Source organism: Strongyloides ratti, scaffold srae_chrx_scaffold0000002, assembly GCF_001040885.1.
Source record: "Strongyloides ratti genome assembly S_ratti_ED321, scaffold srae_chrx_scaffold0000002".
Classification (NCBI taxonomy): Eukaryota; Metazoa; Nematoda; class Chromadorea; order Rhabditida; family Strongyloididae; genus Strongyloides; species Strongyloides ratti.
Window position 1 is genome coordinate 1142610 of NW_020171510.1, and position 14738 is coordinate 1157347.

General features: G+C 18.9%; 5 protein-coding genes across 5 annotated transcripts; all 5 read left to right on the plus strand.

Moving 5' to 3' along the window:
- Positions 1-1617: 1617 nt before the first annotated feature.
- SRAE_X000125150 (Hypothetical protein) lies at positions 1618-2613 on the plus strand (the record flags this gene model as incomplete). Its single annotated transcript, XM_024646852.1, has 1 exon — positions 1618-2613. The coding sequence occupies one exon, from the start codon at positions 1618-1620 to the stop codon at positions 2611-2613; it is 996 nt and encodes a 331-aa protein (XP_024498715.1).
- Positions 2614-2637: 24 nt separating this feature from the next.
- Positions 2638-2957, plus strand: SRAE_X000125200 (Hypothetical protein; the record flags this gene model as incomplete). Its single annotated transcript, XM_024646863.1, has 2 exons — positions 2638-2650; positions 2713-2957. The coding sequence occupies 2 exons, from the start codon at positions 2638-2640 to the stop codon at positions 2955-2957; spliced, it is 258 nt and encodes an 85-aa protein (XP_024498716.1).
- Positions 2958-3821: 864 nt separating this feature from the next.
- SRAE_X000125300 (Hypothetical protein) lies at positions 3822-5324 on the plus strand (the record flags this gene model as incomplete). Its single annotated transcript, XM_024646874.1, has 2 exons — positions 3822-3879; positions 4963-5324. 2 exons carry the CDS (start codon positions 3822-3824, stop codon positions 5322-5324), a joined length of 420 nt encoding a protein of 139 aa, XP_024498717.1.
- Positions 5325-9765: 4441 nt separating this feature from the next.
- On the plus strand, positions 9766-10539 carry SRAE_X000125400 (Hypothetical protein; the record flags this gene model as incomplete). The annotated part of the gene is made up of 3 exons (XM_024646885.1): positions 9766-9942; positions 10038-10163; positions 10207-10539. The coding sequence occupies 3 exons, from the start codon at positions 9766-9768 to the stop codon at positions 10537-10539; spliced, it is 636 nt and encodes a 211-aa protein (XP_024498718.1).
- Positions 10540-11279: 740 nt separating this feature from the next.
- On the plus strand, positions 11280-14317 carry SRAE_X000125500 (Tyrosine-protein kinase Abl; the record flags this gene model as incomplete). The annotated part of the gene is made up of 2 exons (XM_024646896.1): positions 11280-11800; positions 11842-14317. 2 exons carry the CDS (start codon positions 11280-11282, stop codon positions 14315-14317), a joined length of 2997 nt encoding a protein of 998 aa, XP_024498719.1.
- Between the last annotated feature and the right edge of the window lie 421 nt (positions 14318-14738).

Below are 14738 nucleotides of genomic sequence, written 5' to 3' on the forward strand. Positions count from 1 at the left end.
ACTACTATAACATATTTTTTTATCATTTTTCGGTCTTGAGATATCCTTGGAAAAGTGTAAAAAAATTTTTTTAACATTTTTACCAATTTTGTATTTTATTTTTATTTTGCTTAACTATAACTTTTTAAAAGAATTTTTTTTTCTCATTGAACAATCAAAATTTTAAAACTTTTATTCAACACAAATATCAACATAAATATATAAATTTTCAATTTTTAGTTGCAAATCAGATGTTTTTTTTCCACTTATTAACAATTGACAAGAAAATCTATTGTATTCTTTAAAAAAAGAAAAGATATTTATCAAAATATAATGAGAATCTAACAGTTCATGTTGAAATAATTAATTTTATTTAATTTTTTTATTTTATAATTTATATAATAAATTTGAAAGAAAATAATATATTTTTTTATAGCTATATATGTAAAGGATAAATGTCAATGTATAAAATTAAAGATTTATTATCTAATATTTTAATTATATTTTATCTTTCAATTTATAAATTTGTATATAGAAAAATTTTCAAAAAAAATTTATATACCTTAAATCACATTATATATACTTTAAAAATAACAAAATTTCATTGCAATCAAAAATTATTTTTATATACTTTAAACTACATTAAATATTTTTTAAATATTTTAAGTCTTTGAATTTTAATTCTTTAAAATATAAATTTTATATACTCTTAAAATTAAAAAAAAAGTTAATATGTGTTATATATATATAACAAAATTACATTGTAATTAAAAAATTAAAGTTAAAATCAAAAATTATTTTATATACTTTAAACTACATTAAACATAAGTTAAAAGTTAAAAAAAATTAAAGTGTTTTATATATAACAAAATTTCATTGAAATCAAAAAATTAAGGATAATATCAATTAAAGAAAAAATCAAAAAATTATTTTATTTACTTTAAACTACATTAGATGTTTTTTAAATATTTTAAAAGTTTTAAAGTGTTAAGTAGATGTTTTTATAAAGAAATTATACTAAAAAAATAGAATGTTAAAAATATTAGAAAATTATTTCTAAAATATAAATATTTAAATAATTTCAAAATAAACAGATTTGTTTCAACTCAATAAAATGTTTTGAATATTTAATTAAATGTTGAAAAAAATCAAAATTTTCATGCATAAAATAAATGTATTTTTTAAAATAAAATGTTATAATGAAACATAAAAAAAATAATTTATTTTGTGACTTAAAATTTTGTTTTCTTTTTACTCCAATATAAAAAGAGTTAATGAAATAAAAAATTATACTTACTTTTTAAAATTTATATTAAATTATTACCAATTCTGTTTAAGTTAATTGCATATATGTTAACATATTAGTATAATATAGATTTATTATTTTTTAATCTAATTATATATAAATAGAGAAAAAATTAAAGTGTAGTTTAAGTAATATATATTGTATAAAATTATTACTTATTTCTTAAAACAATTTTGATTTCATTTAAAAATTTATGGTGATAATTTTTTATTTTTTTTATTAATAATTATATAATAAAACGAAATAATAGAAAGAAATATATTAATTAAATAATTTTTGAAAAAAATTTCAGATTAATTTTTTTTGAAATTATTATTAAAAAAGTATAAAAAATGTTGAAAATATTTTTTACAAATACTTTTATTTCCAAATCATTTTCCATTATTTTATTATTTTTACAAACTTTAATTCCTTCATATTTTTGTCAAGAAATTGAACAACTGGAAAAAATTGTTACTAATAAAAATAAACCAATTTTTTATAACTGTTATGAAGATGAAGCCACTGAAACTGGCATTGAAATACCAAACTTTCTTGATTGCAATGAGATGCAGATTAAATGGCATATGGAAATAAAAAATGTCATTTATAACAAAATTGGTACAAACAAATGTCGTAGCATTTTAAAAGTTCTTTTCGTTAGTGAAAATTATGTCATATTTAATGACAAATTGGAAGGTTATCAATTATTATTCCAATATAACAACAAAATATTAAAAAAACCTGATTGTTTATTCAAGAAATATTTGTATAAGAAATATGATGGTAATTATTTTATTGTAGTTATCACATCAGAAAGAATAAATAATTATTATTATACAAATGAAGATAATAACAAAGAATATTTTGTTGATACTATTTGGGATATGTTTGATTACAAAAATATATCTGAATATTTTTTAAGATTAGGAATTGAAGCATACTACTTACATTCAAAAGAAAACTTTTATGATTTTGAATCAACAACTTACTACAATAAAATGCTAGAAAATTTTGAACTATTAACAGGAAAAAAGTTAATAGTTGATATAGATGAAGAATATGAAAAATATTTAATATTGTTCCACAAAAACTTTATGAATTTTGAATACATAAACAAAACAACGTATGAAAATTATTTAATTAAAATATATAGAAACATTGTTGATAATTTAATTAATAATTTTGCAAATGAGAAATTTAAATTTTTATGTGAAGAAAGAAATTTAAAATTAAGTAACATAGCAAAATCATTAGAAAGAAAATATGACTTTTATATGCATGTAATTGAGGATAAATTAAATTTTGAAGAAGAAAGAGTACAATTATATTTAACAGAAAAGATGTGATCTTAAAAAACTTTGAAAGAGAATATGATTTTAATATGTATGTAATAAAAGTTTGCAAACCTTTTAAACCAAATGTTATACACTATAATCATATTATAGATGAAATATGTTTTGAACATTTACCTATTGAAGATAATAAAGGAAATATAATGTTTGCTGATAGTTATGGATTTATACACCATTATTCAAATTATAAATTATGTAATAATCATAAAACATTACTATTGGAAATTCAGGTGGCAGATTTTTCTTTTCATGAGGATGATAAAGATATATATGATAAAATATTGAATTGGATATTAGAAAAATTACATTTATCTGACAAGTCGTTAAAAATTGGATGATGGAGTGTAAAATTGATAACTATGTTAAGAATAAGTATAATCAAATACATAATAGCCATATTTTCATTCATTATAATAATTTTTACTATAGCTACATTAATTAAAATAATTTATGCTTGCATCTGTGCTAACTTAATTTTTTAATAATCCGTTATTTATGTTTTTGTTAAACAATGATGTATGAAGCCAGTTATTACATGTACAATTTCATATTTAAGCCACTCTTCAAATCAATTTTTAATTGTTTTCACAGAATTTACAAACTTCTGATAAGAAAAAGATTAACAGAAGAAGGAAACAACGGTATAGAAATGAAAGAAATAAAAACAAAATGAAAAAATTATATAAAAATAAAAGTATGAAAAATATAAAGAAGATAAATAAAAGAAAAAGAATAAGGAAACAATTGTAAGAAATAATTTTAATTTATTTCATATCGTTGATTAACTTGCAATAATTATAAAAATGTAATTGATAATAAAAGTTATTTTTTTATTTTTAGATTTATTTTATTTAAATTATATTATCATTAAACTATTAGTTTTAAAAATGTTAATGATACATTTCTAAGTCATATTTTTATTTATAAACGAAAGTTAAAATAATATATATTTTTGTACAGTTTAATAAACATGTTAAAACATAAAGTGGTTTTTGATTATAAATATTGTTGATTGAAATAAAAATATAATATCTGTTAATGTAATGATATCAAAACAAAAAGTACATTTTTTTAATAACTTTTAGATTTACAAAATGTATATATATACAATAAATCATTATTCATTTTATCTTATTATAATATAACTTATTCTTATTAAAAATTTTATTTTTATTTAATTCTATTAGAAAACTTATTTTACAATGGCTTCTAATAAATTAAACAAATTTGTTTCAAAAGAAAATGATGGAAAAGAAATTAGTAAAAGAATATTTATTAAAAATTCGGACATAATTAAAATGATTGAAGGCATAGATAAAGTTTTCCAAATGTATTTCCATAATTTTGGATAAATTAGAATATAAAAATTTACAAAATTATTTGGAAAAAAATAGATCAAGTAAATCAGTTACAAAATTTAATAAAAACATTATAAAAATTTTTAAAAAAACAAATGAAAAATTTCGTTTAATAAATTTACTAGAGCATTTGAAAAGTTTTAAGCCTAAGACATTAGTCATTGAAAAATGAAACCACTATATAGTCTATTTTAAGGAAAAATTTTTTTTATCAGTAGAAAATAAATACCAAACTGATAAGTCAATTATTTTTATCCGTTAGTGATATTTAAAACCATTCGATTTTGAAATATTTTCAACCATGGACAAATCTGAAAAAAAAGCTGTTATCAAATACTTTGTAAGAAAGGGGTTAATAACCACAGAAATCTTCGAAGTTATGCAAAACGTATTAGGAAAAGTTTACCTTTTTTTCGCCACTATAAAAATATAGGTATCTGAATTAAAACATAGACAAACAAATTTAGAAAATGATCCACGCAGAGTCGGTCTAAAACTGCAACGATCAAAGAAATCATTGAAAAAGTCCACAAAATGATAATGAATGATGTAAGATTAACAGTCTCAGAGATAGCTGAGAAGATGGAAATTTCTGAAGAACGAACATAACATATAATAACTGAAGAATTAAAGATGAAGAAAATGTTCGCAATATGGATGTCGTATTCAATGACAATTGATCAAAACCACACCAGAGTTCAAATTTCAAAGAAATTTTCGAAGCTTTTTTGAAAGATAAAAAGGATTTTATGAGAAGATTTATAACCATAGATAAAACGTGGATTCTCCACAACAATTCTGAATCAAAAAAACAGTCAAAAGAATGGAAACACTCCAATTTTCCACCTTTAAAGAAGATTAAGTCAATGTTTCTAAGCAAAAAAAGTTATAGTTTCAATTTTGTTACATTCCAAAGGGATTCTGCTAATAGATTTTTTTCCAAATGATTAAACTATAACTGGAGAATATTATTCTAATCTTTTAGACCAGTTGGATCAAAAGATTCGTGAAAAAAGACCTGGATTGAACAAAAAAAAAATCATTTTTCACCAGGACAATGCACATGCTCATACGTGCTTGACTTCTTTATCAAAAATTTCAAGTTTGAGATATGAATTATTGCCAAATCCATCCTATTCTTCAGATTTAGCTTTATCTGACTTTTATTTGTTTTCTAGATTTGAAATATTTTTAAGTCGAAGGCGATTTTCATCAATTGAAAAGCTTCAAAAGACCGTAGATGACTATTCTGAAAGCTTTGAAGAAAATCACTTTAAAAAGGGTATAGAAGCTATGGAATCTAGATGGAAAAAATGCATTAAGCCTGAAGAGGATAACGTCGAATAATGGCAGTATTGTTAGGGAAAAATATTAATTCCATCATAGTGAGGCTCAAAACATTTCAAATGACCTAATATTTTTATAAACTTTTTTTATTATGTATATTTCTAATTAAAAATACCAATTTTTTATAAATCTAAATTACAATGAATTGTGTATGTAAAGGTAGTCATAAAATTGTATAATGTTATTACTCAATTTGCCTGTACTTTCAGCTTTAATAAATTTATCTAAAAATATGTAATGTTATTTTTATTTTCCAATAAGCATACTTTTATCGTATTTTAAATAAATATGAAGTAATTTAAAATTATGTAATTGTTCTAAAGAGTTTACTAGTAAAAAATTATATTATGATATGCTATAATAGATATATTTTTTAAAATTTGTCTTATAATTGATATACTTGTCAATATAATATTATATTTGTTATTTAAAAAAAATAATGATAACTTTTTATTTTTGTTGTACTAAATTTAGAAAGATAAAAATAATTTCAATATTTTTTTAAATATCATATCATACATGTTATCAGTTGTTTTTTTTAATTATCCATAATTATATAAAAAATATATTTTATTAGAATATATATCATATTTTTTCTTGACATATAGCAATTTCCCGTTCTTCTTTACCGTTTATAAATTGTTTAATTATTTTTAATAAATCAGAAAATATTATCATAAAAAATTTAATCGACATATAAAACACTTTAAAAAAATTATGTTTCATGAAATTAAAGTTTTATAAATATAAAAAGGTAAAATTAAAAAAAAAAAATGCCATTGCATTTTAAAAATTTTTTCAGTTTCTTTTAGTGTTGTAGCAATTTTTTTTTTCATCTCATTTATATAACATATTTATATATAATAAAGATTTTTTTTTATTCATTTCGTAAAAATATTTACAATTGAATAACTTGTGTAGATATTTCTCGTATCCTCTTTTAAAAAATCTTTTAATATTTTAAAACTATTTCATTTTAAAAATATATTAAATAATTGAAATCCTAACACATATCATTATTTATGAACTTTTTTTTATAACAATAATAAGATCAGATATATTTTTTTATTGTTTTAACAATACAAAAATAGCATATAATATTGTTGGGTATAAAAAGTAACTTATAAACTATATGTATAGAAAAAATATTTTAACTACTTTTGATTATATAACAATAAAATTTTGATTTAAAAAATTTTTTTTTTTATTTTTTAAAATAACATTATTTATTTTTAAAATATAAAGTAAATTTTTTAGTTTAATTATAAAAAATATATATTTTATTGGACATTTTTAAAATAGTATTAAATGTTAGTAAGATAAAACAGATACAGTATAATATGATAATCTTATTTTATGTTTACTACCTTTAGTACAATTATAAATTAGTTTAATTTACATGAGGCATTTAGCTATATTAACATAAATTAACATCTAAATTTTAAAGATTATTTAATGGTATAATGTAATATATTCTTTATTTCATTTCTTTAATATATAATAGTTAAAAAATATTAAATTAGTTTTAAAATATATTTTTATTTGAAAAAATTATTTTTAATTTGAATTATTATACAAAATAAACAAAATTATTGTTACTAAATTTGAGAAATTTCGAAAAATTAATGAAACAAAATAAAGATAAAACTTCTAATTGATAAATTATATATTCACAACACATTTTAAAATTTTAAATAATTTTTTAACATATACCTCTTTATATTTCAAATAAATGTAAATTAATTGTCAGTTAAAAAAAATATATTTTCTTACACTTTATTTATTGTGTTTTTGTCATAATTATTAAATTTTAAAAAAAATTACATCATTTGTTTATTTTAATTGACTTAATCTTCTTCTCCCAGTTTATTTACCATTGAACATAATATACGTGTGATTTTATTTAATAATAAAAATTTTATACATAAAAAATTTTCTTTCGAATATTAAAAATTAATAGTTTACAAAGAGATAAATTTGAAGAAACAAATTATAAAGAAGAAATAATGAATTTGAAAAAAAAAAATATAATTTTCATGGAAAAGAAATATTCATATACTTTATAAATATGAAAGTTGCATTAAAAATAATTTAAATTTAGATTTTTCATTTATAAGCTTCATTATTATTCAATTACAAGCTACATAATCTCATTGCGTCATTATTTAATCATTATTTTATTTAATTTCTTGAAAATTATTATAAGTATAATCGATCTTCAATTTAAATTTAATAGGAAAATATATTGGAAATAAATAGTGATATATTTATTTTTATAAAATATATTTTTCTAAATAAATTAGGAGAATATTATTTGATTTTTTTATAGCTAAAACGTTACTACTCATTATAATTTTATTTTATTTTTCTGCATTAATTTTTTTATATAACATTAATCTATTATTTATTTATTTAACTTTATTATAGTAATATATTTAAAAGTATTTTATAAAATTTTATAAATTTTTATCAATAATACCTTATATTATTAAAATATTTTTTTATTATACAATCATATTTAATTAAATTTATTTTCTCATGAGTATTATCATATTAATTGAATTTTATCTTTAAAATTCTATAAAGAAATGACAGTTGTATCAATAGTAGAAACGTTTGCATAAACTACTTTACAAATACCTATCATCTATAAATTTTCAAAAATAAATATCAAAAGCTTTTTATTTTTATAAGTACCATATAAAAGATAAATTGATAAGGGTCTTTAAATTTATGATTTGGATGATTTTGTTTTAAGCTTTATAATATTTTTTTTTATTAGTGTTAATATATTTATTAAAAAAAAATATATTATTTGCAATAAGATTAAAATTTTATAATTAACTTGAATATTAAAAATTCAAAAAATATATTTTTAAAGATAGTGTATTTGGAATAAATTTAATATTTTATACAATAAAAATATTCTTTACAATAATTCTAAAATATAATTAATGTTAAATAAATTTTTTTAAATAAAATTTAAAAAGTTTGAAGCAAATTAATAAATAAAGTTGGTTTTAATGAAGAATTTTGAGATATTACTAGTAATTTTTTTTGTTTATTTTAAATTTATTTTATTGTAAAAAATTAAAACAATAAAAGTATTTTATTATATAAATAATACATTATAATAATATATAATAAATTATTAAAAGTTTTTAAATAAAATCATAACTTTACTAAAGCCTAATTAAATATTTTTTGATAACAATTTATTATTAACTTTTAAATGAATATTGTTATACATGTTTACATGTTACATTAAATATATATTTATTATATAGTAATACTTAAAATTATATTATCAAAGAAAGTAAATAACTCTCTTTTAACATTATAGATAATATACTAAATATCAATTGAAATATATTTTTAAAATTACAAATATTTTAATAAAAAATGTTTTGTAATTAATAAACAAATAAATTTTTGTAATTTTTTTAATGTTACAATAAACACTTTGAGTTGATTGATACAAACAATAATACACTTTTACACAATATTATCATAAGTGTTCCTATAAAATATATAATTTTATTAGAATAAACATTTATCTCAAATATTGTTAAAAACTCGATTGAATGAAAAATTATAATTTTATTAAAATATTATTTCAGAAACACCTAAATTATAAACTTTTTTTTTTATTTGTTTATTTAAGAAAGATAGAAATTTTAATATAAACCAGGATATTATATGTTTTCCTTAGTAAATATAATAAAGTAATGAATATAAATATTAGTAATGTTATATTATTTTTGTTTTATTATTTTTAACATTTCAAGACGACTAAGATACATATATATTTGACAATAAAATAAAAAAAAAATGCATTTTTTTTTTGATTAGTTTTTATATCTTAGAATTTTTCTTATAAATACATGTCTACATATGTGTATATATATATATACTTATCTATATACATATGATCGCTTTATCACTGTGCTTTAAACACTTTCATGTGAATATATTTAATTTAAAATTACAAAAGTCTATTCTTCAGGTCTTTACACTATTTTATACTTTGTGAGCAAACATAAGAAAACAAGTCTTAGAAACAAATAATTACTATATGACTTAACAGTTACTAGTTTTTGAGTATCTTGAAGACAGTTCCTCTTCCTATTTTCTTGGTTTCAATTGACAAAAGATAAAAATTTATCTTTTGTAAGTTATTTTAAATTTTATAATTAATGTACTATTTTCTTTTTACAGTCTAAATAGATATCTATATATATTGATAAAAGAATTTTTTTTTTTTTTAAATTAACTATTTACAATTACCATTTTTAGTTGTTGAATATTTTTTAAAAATATTGTTCCTTGGAATTTATTACACTTTTTTATTTTATGAATAATTACAACCTTCTACACACTATTTGTTAAAAACAATTATAATTACTTTCAACCATTTACCATTTCTTAATGTCATTAGAGCATGGTATTTTCTATATTTGATGATTTAAGAAAAGAAACAGGACTTCCAGATGCCGTTTTTTGTTTAATAGCTATATTATTAATTTTATTAACAAGTATTGTTTGGGTGGCATTTTGTGTTGTTCTTCATAGAACAGTTTATAAGATGGCAGAATTTAAAAGACAGCAAAGAAGACAGGTAATATATTATTAAAACAAATTATACAATATATTAAAAATAATTTTTTTTTCATAATTATTTATATATATGTATATATCGTAATTTATTTTTAGCAAATTATTTCATCTGCATTTGCTTTAACAGCTCAAGAATTTCCTCATTTACAAGGTATCTCACCAAATAGAATGTTATCAGAATTGTCACAATTAGATCCAGCAATTTTTGCACATTCACAACAAGTAATAACATTTAAAATAATATAAATTTAATAAATATTTTTAGTATGACTATAATCCTACTGAGTTACCGTCATATCAAGAAGCATTACAATTACCATCACCAAATGGAGCAGAAAGAATAAATTCTATTGGTAATATTAATTTAAGTAGTGTTAATGAAGCATCTAATACGGTTACAGAAACACTTCATACAACAACGCAAAGAATAGATGTTGAGGAGAAAGATAATCAACATACACATAATTATCATATTGAAAATAATACATCGCAATCAACAACTAGACAACATAATAATAATTCAAGGAATAGAACACACCAATTATTATCATCATTACCACCTTCCTATAATAGTTTACGTAATCAAGATGAACTCTAAACACTATTTTATGTTAAAAATAATTTTCTCAATGTTTGTAATATATTAAACACTTTCCTTTTATGTTATATAAATATTCTCAAATGGGCAGGATGATCTTTGTCAAAAAAAAAAAAATCAAATGTCATATATATATATGTTTGTTATCAGAACAACACTAAATCAAACAAAAGTACCAACCTAGTCTAGAATACATATATATATGTATATATATTTTAAAATATATTTTATTCCTTTTTTTTAATATTAATCAATTAAAAAATTATAGATAAAAGTGATCATTTTTATATTTTAAAAAACAAATAATCAGTTTTTTTTTATATTGTAAATATTTATATATATAAATATATATTATATTCTTTGTTTATTTTTATTAATATATATAACTTTTAACATTAAAAAAGTTATTGTGAAATATATGTTTTATGCCTACCTGGTAAACATATATATATACATAAATATTTAATCAATATTGAGTGATTGCGCTTCTAAACACATAAAATTGACAATATTCTATAGTTATATAATGTGAGCAAATAATAATAATTTTAATACAATTGATTTGTATATATATTTTGTTATTAAAACAAAACAATATTTATTTGTATTTTACGTTTATCTTTTATATTATTTAAATTTATTATTTTTTTTTTTCAAACTATTTTGTTAATCTTTCATTTATAGTTTTTTTTTATGTTGGTTAAAGTAATAGTTTTTATTTGATTAATAAAAAAATTATCATGAAAAGATTTATTTATATTTTTTATTTTTTATGGTATATTAATACTATTTCAACATCTTCTATTATTAATCAAAATAATTTGCATTCTAATTATGATGATCTTGTTGCTATTATTACATACAAAGACAAAGTTGCCATTTTAAATAGCAAAGAGATTAAAGTTTTTAATCAAACACCTTTTAATGATGGTAGTTTTAATAGATTAATATCGCAAATTGATATCACAATTGGACCATATGAAAGAAAAATAAGTGAATTTAAATTTCTTACAAATGATTATATATCTTATTGTGTTGCTTGTAAAAAATGTGTCATATGTTCTATACGTAAAAAAAAAAATTGTTCCGTTATATTGATAAAAAAATCAAAATGTACCAGTATTACATTGTCTTGGGATGGTGATAAAGAATCAAATATTTTTTTAAGAAGAACTAATTCAGAGATTAATTTTAGAGGAAATTTAAATCATATCATAAGTTATAAACCAGACAAATTATTTATTGATTATAGTAATGACTAGTAAGTATGAATAATTATTTATTTATTTATTATTATTATAGTATTTTATCAGAGATTGGAAGTAGTAATGATTTTGATTTAAGTATAAATCAGGAAGTTATATATTCTTTTTCATATAAAAATTATACATATTTTCTTGGTTATCATAATCGTAGGAAAGATTTAGAAAAAATTTATGATCATAAACAATATGAAAAATTTTTTGAAGGAAATGTATCAATTGCAAAATTAATAAGAGTATGTAGCAAAGATAATAGTAAAGATATTATTACTAGAATGGATATTACTTTAACTTGTAATGATTTTGATATTAATAATTCTTTTTTGACAACTGGTGCATTTTTAATTGAAGATAATGGAAAATTACTTGTATCATTTAAAAGTACTAATAATAACAAGAATCAATTATGTAGTTATAATTTAAATGATGTAAATAACCGTTTTAATGAGTATTGGGATATATGCCAAGTAAATAATATAGATACAACTACTATGTGTGATGAAATAAATTTAACAAGTTATAAAAAAGATTACGAGGTATGTAGTATATTATCTAGAAGTGGTAGTCGTCATAGTGATGTAATATGTACAAAATTTGGTCAACAACCAGAAAGAATTTCTAATTGTGATGCTGGTAATAATGAATATAGTAAAGTAATCCTTGGTCGACATGGATGGCTTGATTGTTATTATCCATTTGATGGAACATTTGAAGCTTCATTTAATTCATCTTTACTTTCAACAAATCTTCATTATTCAAAAAGATCAAAAATGTTATTTTTTAGTGATAACCATGGAAATGGTGAATTATTTTATCCAATTGATAAAAAAAAATTAAAATTAATAAAGAAATTATCATCTATATTTAAAGTTAAATATCCATTTACTTTATCATATGATACAGATGATTTTTATAATTTAGATGAAGAAAAAGAAATGAATATTGAAATATTAAATTGTTCAAATATTTATAAAACATGTAATGATATAAATACTGCAGAGATGGGTGAATTAAAATGTAAATGGTGTGCTTTAGAAAATGGTAAACAAATGTCAATAAATATTGAGAAAGAAAAATGTGGTGATAATTTAAATAAAGGATGGATTTTTAATAAAGAAGATAAATGTCCATTTAAAATAAAAAATTTAAAATGTGGTAATAATACAATCACTATTATGGATAATTCTTTTAATAAAAGAACAAAATTTAGTGCTTGTAATGTTAAAATTAATTGTAATATTATTAATACAACAACAACATGTTTTATACCACAAGATTTAAAAGATTGCCCATTTAAAATAGAAGAAATGATTGATAAAAAAAATACATTTTATCAATATATTCATGAATGTTCAAATAATTATAAAAATTCTCATTTATATGATGTATCACCAGAATCTAAAAAATCAAGAACATTTAAATGGATTATTTCTTCAATAATTATATTTCTTTTTGTACTACTACTTATTATTTTAATTTATTTAAAATATCATTGTGCAAAAAGATTAGAATCATTAAATGTCATAGCATCTGATAATTTAAATAATCAACGAGCAAAAAATAGTTATACATTATCAGAAATGCAAATTGATAAAAATGGATATGTTTCACCAACTATTTCAAGAAATTTATTTGGTGATATGCCTATTGAATATATAATTCAACCAAATGAATATGAAATAAATGAATTTATTGGATCAGGAAATTTTGGTCTTATATATTCGGGAATTTTAAAAAAATGTTATAGTGGTTTAAATGAAACAGTTGCTTTTAAAGAATTAAAAAAAAATGATTCAAATTGGACTGTATGGAAACGTGAAATAATTGTATTAACTGAATGTAAACATCCAAATATAGTTGAATTTAAAGGTATGACATATGATATTAAAAAAGGTTATATAATGGTTATGGAATTTATGAAAAAAGGTGATTTAAAGAAATATTTAATGGATACTAGTAATCAAGTAACATCATTTAATATTATTCGTTGGGCATTAAATATTATTGATGCTATGATATATCTTCATGACAAAGATTTTACTCATCGTGATTTATCATGTAGAAATATACTTTTAACAGAAATGTTAGAAGCAAAATTATCAGATTTTGGTTTAAGTCGACAATTAAATAATAATGGATTATATATAGGAGATAAAAATTATCCTGTACAATTACCATTACAATGGACTGCTCCTGAATGTTTTACGGGTAAAGACGAATATACATTTTCACGTGCCAATGATATATGGGCATTTAGTGTTGTTATATGGGAAATGTTTACAAGAAAATATTGTCCTTATCCAAACACACCTTTTGATGAATATAAAAGAATTTGTCTAACTGAACCATTACCATTTGGTTTATTAGAATATAATAATATTAATGATTGGATACAATTAACAAGTGATTGTAGAAATTTAGAACCTCAAAATAGGCCAACATTTATTAAAATTAAAGAAATTGTTACAGAAATTGCAAATAAAACAATACAAGGAGAGTTAATTATTAAAATGTAAAGAAAAAAAAATATATAAGATCTCTCTTCTAATTTTTTTTTATTCTACCGGTAATCAATCATTCCTCAATGTTTAATTTAATGGTATGTTATAATACAGGGTTTTTTTTTTGAATAGTTAAAATTAATTCATCATATATAAAAATGATTATAAGATATATTATTAAGAAAATAATATATCATAAAATATATAATATATACATATTTAATTTTTTTTTGTTTGATATTACTATGTTTTAAACAACATTAAAAAAATAAACATTTTAATATGATAATTGACAAACATTTAGAAAAAAAAAATGAATTTTGCAAAAAAAAAAGTGGCATCTAAAATTAGTTTTATTCTTTTTTTTTCAAATTAGATACCAAATATTTTTCGTTCATTTTTGTTACAATTAAAGGTGAAATTTAGTTACTGGAAT